Here is a 16,589-nt window from a genome sequence, read left to right as displayed (position 1 = left end):
TTGTGAATAAAATAAGCAAAAAACAAGTTGTACATTCTATATCCATCATTCTAAATATAACTGATCTCAAGAGAAATTGTACATATTTTACGAGTTGGCTAATTCGTATCAACTTATACAAAGTTAATCGTGCAAAATCGTACGATTCTAATGAAAAAAACAACAACTAAACCGAACTCCTAACGCCGAACCTTGTCCTAACCAGGGGTCAAAGCAAATCGTACCAAAACTTACGAATGTGGTTGTATAAATTAATACAAAATAGGCAAAATTACTAAATAAAAGGTAATTTATTCCACTTTGTAGAATATAAAGGAATATGTATTGTATATCGGAATGTATAAAAAAATGACAGATATACAGTATGAATTTTGGTCAATATCGCCCATCCCTAATTCCAAACAATTTTTTTTTTTAGCAGTCAGTGTGAACGCTCCTCTAAGGGTAACAGTTCTAATATGCAGTGGGTCCCACTGTCGTTTCATTTTTGTTTGCTGATAACTTATGTATTCACTCCCAGTATCGTGGCAAGGTGCGGCTGGAACCGTCCGGTCATGTGTGTGTGTGTGTGTGTTGGGCTCAGTAGATGATTGATCTGTACGTCAGTGTGATGCGTTTCACTTTGAGAGGTGTGATGTAACTCTCGTCTCTCACAGTAATTCCATCAAGCTGGTGAACCTGTGTTCCATCTTCATAAGCACATGGCTCACTGCTGCAGGATTCATTCATCTGGTGAGTGAAAAAACACACACACGCCCCCCTTCCTCCCATGCCCCTGGAGAAACTGACTAAGAAAGGAGAGCACATGCAGATCTGTGGGAGAAAAATGCTCTCAGGTGGCTGTGACGTCTGTCCCTGTGTCCAGTATGTAGTTCGTGTTGTAGTTCATCTAAAGATTCTGTGTTTTTGTTTTCTTTTTTCGTGTTTTTATCAGGATGTACCACTAGATGGACATCTGTGCCACTAGATGGCAGCAGAGACTCTGATCACCACTAAATCCTCAGTTCGGTTCTCACAAATTCATCCTTGTGATATGGTGTATGGACGGTAGATGGCTGTAAGAGACCTTGTTTATATTCAGTAGTAATTCCTTCAACGTTTTTCCCTCCTGCAGGTGGAAAACTCAGGGGATCCGTGGGAAAACTTTCAAAATTCTCAACCGCTCTCATATTGGGAATGTGTGTACTTATTAATGGTGACTATGTCTACGGTGGGATATGGAGACGTCTATGCAAGAACTACTCTCGGACGCCTTTTCATGGTCTTCTTCATTCTCGGTGGTCTGGTAAAATCACTTTTCTTGCTGGCCCCCCATCATACAGTCATCTAATTCCTACCACCATATAAATTTATACTGATCCTTTAATGTCTCTCATTACTAATATAGTCTTAATAACGGGCAAAATTTAAGTGTTTTTCCATACTGTATATGTTGATTGTCTTTGTAATGTTTGCATCCCACTGTAAAGATCCTTTACCCTGCATAATCATTACGGTTAAAATGTGTGTAAAAGCTAGTATGACACGTCCTTATTCACTACCCATCATTAGGCTACATGTTACATTTAAATGAGTATATAACGACAATGTATTTTGACGATAATGTTGTTGCTATTCTCTTAAAACAGTTTTGCGGTTTCAGGAGATCCCATCCTTCTGTTTCCCTACCCACATTCCAACAAACACAGTGGCAGGCTGATGGCCCATAGTCCTGCCTGAGCGTTACCACGGCAACAGCAGCCGGAAATGCTCTGTACATATATAAACTTTCTCATCTTGAAGCAATTCTGAAGATAAAGCGTGCATTTGCGTGTTCTAACTAAAGTAATGGTGCTTGAATTGCAATGTTTCTGTAGCTTAACTAGTAGAGCAATGTGTTAACAATGGGAACGTTTGTGGGTTAGATTCCCAGAAAACATGCTTATTTTAAAAGTGGAACGCTACAGTGAAACAGTTCTTTTATATCATCACTGCAATACTTTTTGTGGTATTTTGATTAGATAATCATTGAGTGTTAACCCTTATGTGTTGTTGGGGCCATTTTTGGCCATTTTTGCAATTTTTTTGTCTTAATTTGGCCACAACTTTCTCTGTGTTTCAGCAAATGGAATGATTTTTGGTGACAAATCTTATATTTACACATATTTTAAGAAAATGCTTTGAAATTTTTCAAAAACCTAACAATATACCGTGGGCAAATTTACTACCCTTACGTGTTGTTAGCGGCCAAAAAAGGCCACTAAATTAAACTGCTGTAAAAATTTATCGGATGAAATTTTTTTCACATTTTTTTTGCATAAATCTGTTAATCAACCTCAGTACTGATCAAAACTACCAAATGTTTGCAAAAATTCCATGATTTTAACTCTTTCATTGCCAAGTTTATAAGTAGTGTCACTGATTTGGGGAAAAAAAACACACAAAATGACAGATTTTCAATATAAAACGTGACTGTGGACTGGATTTTCTTTTACCTTTTTTACAGTCTTGGGCATGCCAAAGATTGGTAAAAACATTGGCTTTGATGCATTTTTAGTTTTTGTGCAGCATCAGATTAAATTTTTTTCTCCCTCATTTATTGTTTGTGGCCATTTTTTCCCCATTGACTTCCATTATAACAACATTTTTTGATTGCTGAGCCATGACACCTTATTACCATGCATTCTTGATTCTTTGTGCCTTTTCCTTTTGCAAAGAGGTAAAATTTGTCATTTTTACTGTTGATCACCATGTGGCACCATTAACCCTTTAGTAGGCCTGTGCAAAAAAACAGAGCATAAATTCTGGTCTGTACATTGAGTTATATGGACTATAAAACCATTGTGTGTGTACGAGTGTGTGTGTGTACGAGTGTGTGTGTGTGTGTGTGTGTGTGTGTGTGTGTGTGTGCGTGTGTGTGTGTGTGTGTGTGTGTGTGTGTGTGTGTGTGTGTGTGTGTGTGTGTGTGTGTGTGTGTGTGTGTGTGTGTAGGGTTAGTGTTAGTATTGAGGAGAGAGCACCTCCCTCGCGCACCAGTTAGTGCTGCACTGGTGAGAGGGATTTAGTCTCCTGTAGCTGTCCCTCTAGACACAAATCCACAGACACCAGCAGGCACCAGCAGCTCAGTAGTGAAGAGGGGAACATGCAAGTGGTGTACAGAACCAAAAAAAGAGCAGTCAGCATTTGTATCCGTTGTGGTAGACACACTTGCAGAGAGCACCAAGTAATATGCTGCAAGTCCTGCTAAAAAGACTGAACACACACACGTACACATATACACACCAAAAAATTTGTTTGATTGTTTAGTTCTCCATCCATCCTCTACTCTTGCTTCATTGTTCAGTTTATTTGAAGTTGTTTTTGCATTTTGGTTCATAATAAATGTTGTTAATAAATCTGATGAAGAGAAGATTTTTTACAGATTTTTCCACACAGACGCACACACATGCAAGCACGCACGCACGCACGCACGCACGCACGCACGCACGCACGCACACACACACACACACACTCTCTCTCTCTCTCTCTCTCTCTCTCTCTCTCTCTCTCTCTAATATGCTGTTATAGTCCATATAACTCAATGTACAATCCAGAATTCAAGCTCTTTTTTTTGCACAGGCTACTAAAGGGTTAATTGTGTCACATGGTGATCAACAGTAAAAATGACAAATTTTACCTCTTTGCAAAAACTAAAACCACAAAGAATCAAAAATGCATGGTAATAAGGTGTCATGGCTCTGCAATCAAAAAATGTTGTTATAATGGAAGTCAATGGGGAAAAAATGGCCACAAACAATAAATGAGGGAGAAAAAAAATTAAATCTGATGCTGCACAAAAACTAAAAATGCATCAAAGCCAATGTTTTTACCAATTTTTGGCATGCCCAAGACTGTGAAAAGGGTGAAAAAAAATTCAGTCCACAATCACTTTTTATATTGAAAATCAGTGATTTTGTGTTTTTTTTTTTCTCAAATCAGTGGCATCACTTATGAGCTTGGCAATTAAAGAGTTAAAATCATGAAATTTTTGGAAACATTTGGTAGTTTTGATCAGTTCTGAGGTTGATTAACAGATTTATGCAAAAAAATTTGAAAAAAATATTAATCTGATACATTTTTACAGCCGTTTAATTTAGTGGCCTTTTTTGGCCGCTAACAACACGAAAGGGTAGTGAATTGGAACAAGGCACAAGGGTTAAAACAGAAGCAAGTAAAGTACAAGACTACACATAGGCAATAATATACATTAATGTAATTTCACAATTAATGTGAGTATTTCAAAAAAGTATTTACTTTAATACTTATTAATATAATTCATATATTTTTATTTATACATTTAGCACATTTTCATAACATTAATCAGTTATGGCAAGTAGGGGCCATCGGTATTGGTAAAATCCACTATCGGCCGACCTCTATGCTCTAACACTGAGCACAAAGATTGCGATCAAAGATAGTCTGTGATTATTTTCTGGCAGTGTCAGAAATTTAGCATAATCCTACACTGTAAAAATTCCTTGTTGCACTTCAATTTAAAAGTAACAACATAAACAAGGGGCTGTCGCAGTCCGCACGTAACTTCCGGTAAACTCCGCTAAGAATAAATAACAACAAAGTCCTTTAAACGTAGTTTATTTATATAACAAGCAAAAAACAACACATAGATTACCTAGGAAACCAAAACATTTGTTATTTCCGACGAGGCATTCGTTCAAGAGATCAGTTTAGCAACTAGTCAGACCATTAAAAAAACGAAACCGGAAGTAAAGTTCGGATCCAGGCGTGTATCACGTGGGTCCGATGAAACCGTCTATAAGTTGTATTAGCTCAAGTTATTTTAACTTTATTTTTTATCATTTATACCAACTTCTCACTAGTCAAAATTAATTGTAATTTCGTCAAATTTAAGTGCAACGAGATTTTTTTTTAATTTGCTGTAAAAACATTTGCACTTACATTTTTAAGTATAATTAACTTGGATTTACAAGTCATTTCCACTTTATTTTTTTACCTTGACTAGTATGGAAGATTAACATAAAGTTAAAATAAAAATAAAATCGAACTTTACGGTTTAATGTTATTTTTGTTGCTATTATGGCGTGAGCATTAATAAAATGCCTTTTTAAAGTGTATGTTTTATTTTTTTTCACATTTGCCTTTTAATTTTAATATTGGCAATCTAACCTCGATATTGTATTGAAAATGAAATGTCAAATCATCAATTGCTTTTAATTTTTTAGTTTGGCAGGAATGATGCTTCAACACATTGAAAATGAAATAATTTAAATAAATGTTTTAATTTTTATTTTAGCATTTAATTTTCGAATTTGGGACATATTTTACAATTTTTTTGTATCATTTTATTAATTAATTTAAAAATAGGCCAGAATACCTTACATAGAATGACGAGTTGCTATTACTTACATAAATAAAGTTTAATCAGCTTAACTTATTTCAACTTTATTTACAACAACTCATCACTAAAAGTTAGATAAACATTGAAATGACTTGGAAATCCAAGTTGATTCTACTTAAAAATTAAAGTGCAAATTTTTTTTCAGTGCACAATCATAGAAATCGTCACAATTATTTCACGATGGCCATCTTTCATCTGTGACAGCCTGAAATCGTGCGGTGTGAACCCGGCTTAAGTCGCTGTGGTTATTCTGCCAAATGCATAAATGTAAAAGTAAAATGTACTTATAGTGGTTTGAGTCTTTGAATTTAAATATTTAGGGAATAAATGGAATTTTAGACCCAAACATAAAGTAATTCACGTAGTAGTATCAATAAGTGTAACAGATTGTCTATTGTTTCTTGTTCCCTTAATATATCTGCATTTTTTATAAAAAATAATTAAGAAAATGTCTACATTTTTATTAACATAAACAATTCAATTGTTTCGAAACAATTGAATTCTTATTTATTTAAAAGGAAAACTGATTCTTAAAAATGAAAACAACTTAACTCAATATATCACAAAGTGCAATGATGTAGTTAATACCCAGTCTAAAGAGCAAAGTATAAATCATCTACAGACAGAGATGATGTCTTATAAAGTTGATACAGCTGTAATTCAGTACACATGCGTTACATCTCTAGCACAGAATAGAAAAGAGCTCCAGCTGTCCAGGAGTTACTATAGCAATGTGTTATTTCTTTGTTTTGGTGAGGACTGGAAGTAATCGCAGCTCCGCGGTCTGTTTTATATCAGGTATTCAATTAATGACTTCAGTACGGAAATGTTGTAAAGCATCAAGGCTGATCATTCAGATGTCATAATTCATCAAGGCCCCTGAGAACAACAGCTTAGAAGTCCCTTCGGAAATGTCAGATGAACAACCTGGAGATGAAGAGTCGGGCTAATGCTGCGCTGAGATTAAACAGAACATCGCGGAGGCTGCAATCATGCAAAACACATCCAGCTCATTGAAACCACAGTAATGAGTCTTAATGTGCTTTGCAGCTGTGGGCGACCAGGCTGGACTATTCAAATCAACCTGCCACTGCATTAGTGTTTGTTGGACAAAACATGGCATGTAGGTCTTTTTTTCTCTTCCTGTTTAGAAGACCATTTTTATTGACAGATCAATTAGACAGCACCGCTTGCATTGATAAACTTGCTTTGAGTTGGCATTACTATCTTTCCCCTTGATTACAATTTAAGATGGGAAAGTTTTTTGAGATCTTTCTTTTTAGAAAATGAGAAATTCAGATGTGTAACCAAGTTACACATTTTCTATTTAACACATGTCCCTCTCAACACTATTTGCTCGCACATGTTAGGGGGAAAATCGGGTGGATAAGCACGTGCCCCCTTTGATGGGTCTCTCGTTTTAGTCTCTGCTTCTGTCTTCTATCTTCTCCTTAGGCCATGTTTGCCAGCTACGTCCCTGAAATCATAGAGTTAATAGGAAACCGCAAGAAATATGGTGGTTCCTATAGTGCAGTAAATGGCAGAAAGTAAGTATTCCTGGTGCCTCTGTGGCCTCGGTCACAGCAGAAGCCATCTCTGCATGCACTTTTCTTTTTCTGTTTCATGCATGTAGGCCATGTTTGCTCGCTACGTGCCAGAAATTGCTGCTCTCATCCTTAATCGGAAGAAATACGGAGGGAGTTATAACTCGACGCGAGGCAGAAAGTAAGTCAAAATCCAGAACCAGGTGTGGTTGTGTGACTCAGATTCTTCCCAGATAGAGATGGCATTAGTTCAGACCGAGGACGAATGAATGTCACACTGTGACTGGAGACCTTGGCCATTGAAGCCACATGTCCATGCCTTGAGCTTTGTGTCCGTGGCTTCTTTTCTGTAACACATGTGGTGCATTTAATTGTGTTATGGTGTCCTCATGACAACAGTTTATTTTCCATCTGTTATGTGCTGATGTAGATTCAGGGTCTCATTCACTAATAATTGTGTTCGAGTGTTCTTATGTTTCCTGTAAAGCTTCTCATGGTAAATTTAAGTTCTTGTCAACTACTGGTCATGGGTTTAATTCCCAAGGTACACACAAACCTATTAATGTGCATTTAACTCATTCTCCGCCAGTCTTTTTTTTTAAAGTTGCCCTCCAGCATTTTTTGTGATTTTCACAAAAGTTTCACAAAATGCCTTCAAGGAAAATTTTCTTCTAAAAATATATAAACATACAAATAAATCAAATTAAAGAACAGACCCTTTGCTTTCAAAGAATAAACAAACAAAACGGGCAAAAAAGGTTTCATCCTATTTATATTTTTTCTCTCCTAAATATTGGTATTTTTCATAAAAAAAGTATTTAGCAAAAAGCTGAAATACTTGAATTTTTGTAAAGGAATTTTGTTAGATATCAGATTCAGAACGATTATCAAAACATACACAGCATTTAAAATGAGTAAATATATTTTTTGCTTCAGTTTTTTTATAAATTGGGTAAGTCTAGTGCATAATCGCCATCTAGTGGATAAGCGTGGTATTACAGATTAACATAAAACCTCATCAGGGACACATTTTTTCATTCTAAATGTTTTCTCTTAATTGACAAGATAACTCGTCAATGGCGGGGAAAGAGTTAAAGTTGCTTTGGGTAAATATAAGTACCGTTAACCCTTACAGCCTCTCCTATACAGCGATTTGTGGTTCTTTACAGTATTCTTCCATCTTCTAGCCTAAGAACATAAGGGCAAAAAAAAGGTTTGCCATTCTTTAAGAATAAATAAACAAAAACACATTTTTATGAGCCTAAAATACTTCAGAGTATCAAACCTGGAATACCGAGCTTAAACACAGGTTTTTTTGGGTACTCCATTTTCCTCCCACAGGCCAAAAACATGCAAGTTAGGTGAATTGGAGATGCCAAATTGCCCCTCTCCAAACGTGTGTATGGATTAATTTTTGTAGTTTGACTTGTTTATGGATTAACCAGTTCTCACCATAAATATAGCCATAGATGCTGGAATGACGTTAAGAATAAATAATACATTTTTCTAAATATATTTGGCCTAAGAAAGTGCCACCATAAGTAAAATTTGTGTGTACTGTATGTGTGGTTACGTTCTGACATTTTCTTATATTTGGTTAAAATATAAAAGTGACATAATAAGTGAAATAAGTAAGGAATAATTGACGACGGACAATTGAATTATACGAAAATAATGCACACCCAAGGTGCAATGCAGCACGACGCGAAGCATTATTTGCATTGTGCATTATTTTCAAATAATTCAAAGGACAGGAGTCAAATATTCCTCTTATACCACAGTTACCACAAACATTGCTCTGGTGCCTATTTTTAAGACATTTGACAAGTAAGGTGTGCGGTTATCAGAAATTAATGCATACCCATGGAACATTTCTCAGCCAATCAGAACATAGCATTCAACAGACCCGTGGTATAATAAGATAAGAAAGTTTTGAATTTAATGTGAGGGTAACATTTTATTGTTAACCACGAAACTCAATACTCCTAATTTACTGCCTATTAATGCTTACTGTAGTAAGGTAGTTGTTTAGGGTATTGTGTTATGTATGGGGTATGATTAAGGGATGTAGAGTATGGTCATGCAGAATAAAGTACTATTCGGACAGGATTAGTTTTATATAGGGAGGTGGGGTAAAGCAATTTTTATCAGAGCTTCTCAGTGATTTTAGTCCTGTCCGAATGCTCCATGTCAGTAATAATACAGACAATGTCAGTAAAGATTACGGCGACTTTTACCTTCTGTAAAAAGTAGGGATGCACCGAATCCAGATTTTTTGGGTTCGGCCGAATACCGAATCTACTGTTTAAAATTCGGCCAAAACCGAATACCGAATCCTATTCGCATATTTATTCCATTAACACAGTAAAATACATTAATGAAGTAAACAACGTCCACAGCAGTTTATTTTTCCTATTTTTTTATTTTAACTGTAAAAAAATTTTTTAGGCAACATTATGCCAGGATGACAAGTGGGAAAAGCTATTTTGACAATTACCATAAGCCTATGCATAATGAAAGCGATGCGGTACGACACGCTCATGTCTGCGAAATGTGAACTGCCCCTAAGGCTAACCAAAAGAAAAAGCTTATCTCCATGTCAGCACGCTATGTGTATAATCAACGGCCGCGTGACGTTGACCAGCGTAGTGCAAGCCTAGGGTTCGGTTCGGTGGAAAAAAAATCTAGGATTCGGCCGAACCCGAACCCCGTCAAAAAGCCCAGTATTCGGCCGAATCCGAATCCTGGATTCAGTGCATCCCTAGTAAAAAGGTCCGGAGAAATTACCTCAGGTAATACTAATCCAGTGCAATTAGACCAGCTGTAAATATACAGGTAAATTGCGTCATTTTCTTTTAATTTGTGGGTTTCTTTTAAATATAAAAGCGCTTAAGGAAGCATTTACTTGCATTCTAGGCAGTGGCAAGTCAGTTCTTGAATAACACGACAAAAAAAAATCAAATTCACTTCTCAGAGGCACGGGACTGTTTCTGAAACTGACGTTCACTCCTAACTGAAATTAAACACAGTGTTTTGCGTCATGTTGTTTGCACAATCAAGTTACCCCTCCCACTTCTAAATATTTTACTGAAATTTCTAATCCCGTCCGAATTGACCATTTATATTACAGACGTCCTATGGTAAAATTACATTACGCCACCTACCCCTGTAAAACTAATCCTGTCTGAATAGGGCTTAAGACATAAATAAGTGATTTATGGGGTGGTTTCCCGGACAGAGCTTATCCTAGTCCCAGACTAAAATTAATGTTTGAGCTGCCGTAATTTAAAAACACCTTGTACTGACATATCTTAACATATATCAGTAGCATTGTTTTCTCTCGAGATGCACACCAGGATTGTTTTTTTTTTGTAAGGTTTGTTTGTTAAACCACCTAAATGTCCTAAGGCCTAGTCCTGGATTAATCTAAACCCTGTCTGAAAAACTGCCCCATATGTACTTATAACAAGCCAATATTGTAATAATATCTAAGCTAATAGGAGTTAAAAAAGAGAATTGATACAAAGTGTTTTGACATGACACACGTCTTTATGCATAAATTAGTCAATGAGACCCAAAGGGTTTGCTAAAACTCCTAAAAAAATACAAATAACCACAATTAAATACAATATAATTGTAATAAAATAGTCATGATAGTCATGGTGCTAAACCACTACAGTATCTCAACAGCTTCAGTACTGTTCAGTCTCATCATTGTGTCATGTGTGTTTCTTTTCTTTTCTTTGAGTTCATGCCTGATCCATCATCTCTTGCATGTGACTGAATGTCTGTTGGCTTTTTTATGGGTTATGCATGCTGCAGTGAGAAAAGCCTCTCTGGCTGTGTGTCACTGCTGGCTTATCACCTCATCATCTCAATGTGACATGACTCTGGCCCTGATCTTCAGTCAGCTACACACCCTGAATGCCTGGATGCATCAGCTCTCGCACTGGAGCTGCTCTATTGCAATTGGCTTGCTTTTGTGCCCCGCTTGGTACTTTGACTACAGTATGCCCCCCTATTCTGTTCTTTGTTGTTTTTGCAGAGGCTATGATCTATGAATATGAATTGTTCTTTTTTTTTTAAGCCCCCAACATTTCTGGCTCAAACACGGCCCTGTCCTCAATGCAGCGATTATCCCGACCGTAGCGTCTTCCTCTCTCTCTCTCTTTCCCCAAATATTTCGCAGCCTGAAACAGACGTACGGTCACGTCCAGCTTTCATCATCTGTGTTTGAGGGCAAATACTTAGCCGAGAGAAAGCCATTAGGAGCTCCTTTGTTTGATGCTGTTTTCCTGTCAGTGAAACAAGATTGATGAAATGTTATGTTTGGCCTCGGACCCACATTTGGATTCGCAGTCTGGTGTTGAGAGAAGGCCTTGTCAAAAGAGCTGAGCCTCTTTCATTCTCTCGCTTGCTTTTTCTGTAGCTGTACATGCATCTGGATGCAATTACAGTAGACTCTGGCTGAGCAGAAAGACATGCACCAGGCTTTGCATTATTGCTTAAATATGCAAGGGAATATGTGCATACGAATGGACGTATCATGACACATAGAAAGAAACGTGTCAGTGTATTTATTTCCACTGTCAGCACGTTTTTGAAAACCTCAGGGTGGTGCAAAACTCATGAATATTTATGAAAAAGTGAATTATAATTATATATAAGGTCTTGTTTAACGTATAAACATTTATGGTTTTTCATTAACAATCTTTATTAAAGGAAAACCCAAATATTTGTGTGTTGGTCCTTACTGTTACCGTACACAAAGGTTGAATGAGTTCGGCCTTGCCACAGGGCCTAGCAGTAGTTTGACGCGTAATCTCTGCTATTGAAACCAAGCTGCCGCCAAGATTGTGACGGCTGTTGATGCGAGCGTGTGTGCAGCGTAGCATTTAACTATCGGAATGAGAAAGCAGATCAAGCTGGATCTACAGTATGACTTTAATATAGAGCAGCGTCCTGTTGGAACGGGTCGATGTCTCTGTGGTTTCCATTAGCTCTGCTGAAACTGAAGGAGTGCGATGAGAAACTGACATAAACCCGGATTGAACTCTGAGCTCATGTACCTCCTCTGAGCTCCTCTGCAAAATCTGCGCCACACCAAGAACGTGGGGCCGGCACCGCCTGTGCCCACAAACTGGGCCTCTTTTGGCATGTGCGTGCATGGCCTGAGAGTTGAAAAGAAGGTGAAATGGCATATAGAAATGATGTTACTGAAATAGCTCTCATAACACATTAAAACAATTGTGATCAATAGAGGTGGAGGCATCTGGTTAGGTGTGTATTGGGAACGAGCCGTGCATAGCTGACAGTCTGATATATGGGCTGTGATGTTGGACAGCTTCTTGCAGTAAACACTGACCTGCTGGTTGATGCTGAAATATAACAGGACAGGATCTAGGTTTTTATATGTATAGTTTATTTTATATGAAATGCATGTGCAGGGATATCATGTTGATTGACCATGTATGTTGCTGCTTAAACCCATTTTTGTTCCAAGACTACTAGCAAAGAGAGTACAAAAGAAAAACGTGCTGTTAATCTGAAATTCACAGCTTACATACATAAGCTGTACAAATGGCAGTGTAACATTGTCAGAAAAAAGGTTTAAAACTGTACCTTTCCTGTCGCTGGGGTGGTACCCTAAGGTTCCATTTACAGGTATATAAAATATTATACAATGTTGTACTCTGCCTTTAAATGTATAGTTAAATATTTTGTATCCCTAACATTTATCTGGTACAAAATTGGTCCTTAAAGGTACACAATAGGCCCTTAGGGTATAATATTATACCCCAAAAGGTACAACATTTCAATGTGTTGTATATCCAGAAAGGAACAAAAATGTCCTTTTGAGGGGACCACCCCAGTGACAGAAAATGGACTGTTTTAAACCTTTTTTCTGACAGTGTATATTGTAGTATAATCATGACTGAAGTGCTTCCGCAATTATGAAATTTTGCATGCAACAAACATAAAGATCAGCTATTTCCGCTTTTCCACCAGGCCTAGTGCCCATGCCCAAATCGCGAACCATGCTGGTCTCCAACTACAGGCTTGCCATTTTTGAAATTTATACAAAAATCTGCTCAATGTTTTGAAGGGTTTCAAGTGGTTATTTTGTCACTAACCCCCAAATTTTTACATAAATACCATTATAAAATGTACACACTGCAAAAAATGACTTTCTTAGTATTTTTGTCTTGTTTCCAGTACAAATATCTAAATATGATCAAAATGACATAAAAAACAAGTCTAGTTTTTAGAAATATTTTTATATATATATATATATATATATATATATATATATATTTTATTTTTTTTTAAAGGCGGGGTGCATGAGCTCTGAAAGCCAATTCTACCCCAATAGAATCTGGACCTTCATTTGATAGACCCGCCCCACACGTACGCAACCCAGGCAACGATGTCGGTTGGGAGACATGCCCCTTACGGCTACAAGTGTGTTTTAGTAGTCTTTTCCAAAGTGTTTTTCAAAAATCACGCACCCCCCTTTAAGTAAATTTGCTTAAAATTTGAATATGCTTTTTGCTTAAGCACAAATTCACTTAAAATTTAAATTTTTTGTCGAAAAACTAGTTTTTTTAGTTGATTTTGTTCATCAAGAAAATGCATCATAATTTAAGAATTTTGTGATGTTTTTACTGAAAACAAGACAAAAATTTTAAGTAAGAAAGTCATGTTTTTTTTTGCAGTGCATTTCAAAATCACAGAAAAACTTCAATGTAAATAAAGTACGGTCATCTGATTCGTGGTACTACTGTATTGTAAAACTAGTAAAACCTTTTATGTACTTTAAAATGTCCTTGTTAATTTCAGTTAATTTCAACTTTCTTGATTAGTGAGGAGTTGCTAAATGATAAAAATAAAGTTGGAATAACTTAAGCTTTATTCTTATTTTTTAAAGTAAATGCAAGCGAAGATGTGTTGAAATCAGTTGTAAAGGAAACACAACAAAAGTGTTTTATTTTTATGTTTTTGTCAAAATTATTCTGGTAAAAGATGTTTTACAAAAACTACTAAACAGACAGTCACTGACATTACCTGATTGTTTGTTATTGTTTATATTAGTTCTTTAAAGTTATTTCAGGCAATTTTATTTGTTTTAAACAAAAAAAATGAAATAATTTACTGCCCCTTTAGTGCATAAGCATTGAAGTAATAAAACACGTAAAAATAAATAATAAATAAATAATATAACAAGTGATTCTGGTTACACTGTTGGTCGTGTAGTTAATTTAGCTCCCTTTATGATTAAAACACAGGCAACCCTCTTGCAAAGCACTGCACAGTAACCTGAATATCAGCTCTGTGTTGAAGCCACTTCTTTGCCATGTTGTCAGTACAGTGTGGTTTATGGACCAGTCACCATCATGGACCAGAACTACCTGATATATATTGTATGCATATAAAACAGTCAATTTTCTCTCACGATATTACATTGACACTTTGTATTCTTGTATTAGTTTTTGAAATTTGTTTACAGTATGTACTGTTATCATATATGAGTACTTTTTTTAAAGGTGACATAGAATGATTGAACGGGGTATTTATCCTTGTTCTGTGATGTGACATGTAGACAAAAATGTTTTTGTTTGGGTCTGTAATGCCTTAGAAACTTCCTAAAAACCTCTCTCAGATAGCTCTATTATGGTGGGGGATTTTAAACAAGTGGTTTTGCACCTATTTGGCTCCCCCTACTGGCTTAACTTGCAATCTCATTACTGATTGGCTGACTTTGCTGCCACTCAAAAAATGTAGCCAATTATTTTAAAGTGGAGGGGCAGTGAGATGCCTGTGATGTCATAAGCATCAGTTTTTCAGATTGGGCCGTTTTCTGGCTGACATTTCTAATAGAGGAATTTCTATGAGACTCAGATGTTTAGCATGTTTGGCACTTTTTGTATGTTTGTGAATGCGGGTAGACTACCATTATTCAACAAAGACAAGGTAAAAATGGTTTTTCATTCTCTGTCCCCTTTAAATACTCAAAGGCACTTTTATGAAGCACCAAACAAACTGTTTAATTGTCAAAATATATTAAATTGTGATCCATTAATGATCGGTCAATACAAATTTTCAGTACTGAATATGTGGTTACTGAGTGATATCCAGCTTGACTGCATGTGTTGAGTAATTACGGTCAGATATGACATAATAGAGCGGTATTGGATAATCACAGTGTTTTTGAGGTGTTACAAACTAAAGAGCTGCCAGATTACATTTATCATTGTCCTGCGGCATCACAAGGTTAATTCTAATGTTGATGGAGCACCCGGCACATGTGGACTACATATGTGGTTCATCTAATGCTCTGTTCTACTTTATCTGAAAGCACGCACCCTTTTCATCAGGTAGAGTTTGCCTTACTGCTATTGTTTAGACACAGTTTTCTTTAAACCCTGTTGATTGTAAAAGTCTGGGGGGACGATGGAAACAGACCTGGGTGCTCGTGATTTTTCATGATCAGTTTAAGGATTAGAGCAGTATCAATGGTTTTGCTGCTGAGGCTGATGTTCGAGCTTGTTATTTATGATTTCTTCAAACGTTTGGAAGTGGTTTTTGGGTGTTTTGTTTTGTTTTAATTTGGCATGTTTCTCCGTGCATGTTGGCTATTTGCATTTGCTTGCATTATTTTTATTCACCTCAGTGTGCGTAACATTGTGTTGTAAACCAAGTGTTCTACATTGTGTGTTGTTCAAAGTGTAGTGGTGTTAGTGTGGTTTTAGACAACTTAAGTTTGTACTGTAGATGTTAAGTGGTTTAAACTTCTTAAAAATGTTCGTCTTGATTTAAAAAAAAATTATGTGTTTATTCACATTATTATTATTATTATTTATACCAATTGAGTGACAAAGACTGTAATTGCCTTTATCAGAAGCAATAAATGAGCTATCCAGCCATTTTAAAGAAGTGGACAAATGAAGCATGCAAGAAGATGCTCCTTTTCCCTCTTAACTTAAGCACTGGTGCAAGTTTTGGCAGCCTATAATGACATCACTCTTATCCAATACTCTTTCAAATGGTTTACTTTCAAGTATTGCTTTCATTGGCAGTACCCTAAACCTCCTTGCAGTGGTGAAACACAATCGGTAGCACGATCACGCACCACTGATAGCGCATCCAAATGTAGAGACGAGATGTCGAGTCACAAAGCGTTTGTGTCTGTGCCAGAGACTCTAGTAAAATGAGTGAGAGCATTGTCACACAAACTCCTCAGATTTAGCTAAAGCTCTTAAGTGGGCATTTTTGGAAAAAGGAAAACATGAATAACGTGTCTCTCATCGAGCCGCCCCTTTGCCAAACGCTGCTGGCATCACACCAAGCCATCAACTCGACAGGATCTTCTCATCCCGGGACAGTCAAGCGTGCAATTACTAACACTCGTTAAATACAAGAGGCAAGATCTGTAAAGATCATTACGTCTGATAGCATCCAGACTTTGCAGCAATAAAGCTTCCGGCAAAGAGGGATCTGCCTGATGTTTGTTCAGTCTCTCGCCCCTTCAACACCTGAGCATGCATGAAGCCCCAGTTACAATTACGATCACGAGCCTGTGTTCTTTGTCCAATCGTGAGCACATAGCGTCTGCTAAGGAAGGAGAGGTTGTTTGGACAGATTTAGATTGA

The 16,589-nt window shown here is 36.7% G+C and overlaps 1 protein-coding gene across 21 annotated transcripts in view; it reads left to right on the top strand.

Annotated features, from left to right (window-relative positions):
* kcnma1a (potassium large conductance calcium-activated channel, subfamily M, alpha member 1a) overlaps positions 1-16,589 on the top strand; it is a 279,908-nt gene that overhangs the window by 168,296 nt on the left and 95,023 nt on the right. For all 21 annotated transcript variants that reach the window (XM_073812910.1, XM_065297219.2, XM_065297218.2 and 18 more), the window contains exons 7-9: positions 657-732; positions 1,115-1,285; positions 6,851-6,942. In XM_073812910.1, the coding sequence (XP_073669011.1) occupies positions 657-732; positions 1,115-1,285; positions 6,851-6,942 (339 nt within the window). The remainder of the gene's footprint in view (positions 1-656; positions 733-1,114; positions 1,286-6,850; positions 6,943-16,589) is intronic.

Source organism: Paramisgurnus dabryanus, chromosome 20 (genome assembly GCF_030506205.2).
Source record: "Paramisgurnus dabryanus chromosome 20, PD_genome_1.1, whole genome shotgun sequence".
In the NCBI taxonomy this organism is placed as follows: Eukaryota; Metazoa; Chordata; class Actinopteri; order Cypriniformes; family Cobitidae; genus Paramisgurnus; species Paramisgurnus dabryanus.
Note: the sequence above shows the minus strand (reverse complement) of the source record. Positions and strands in the feature narration are given on the sequence as shown.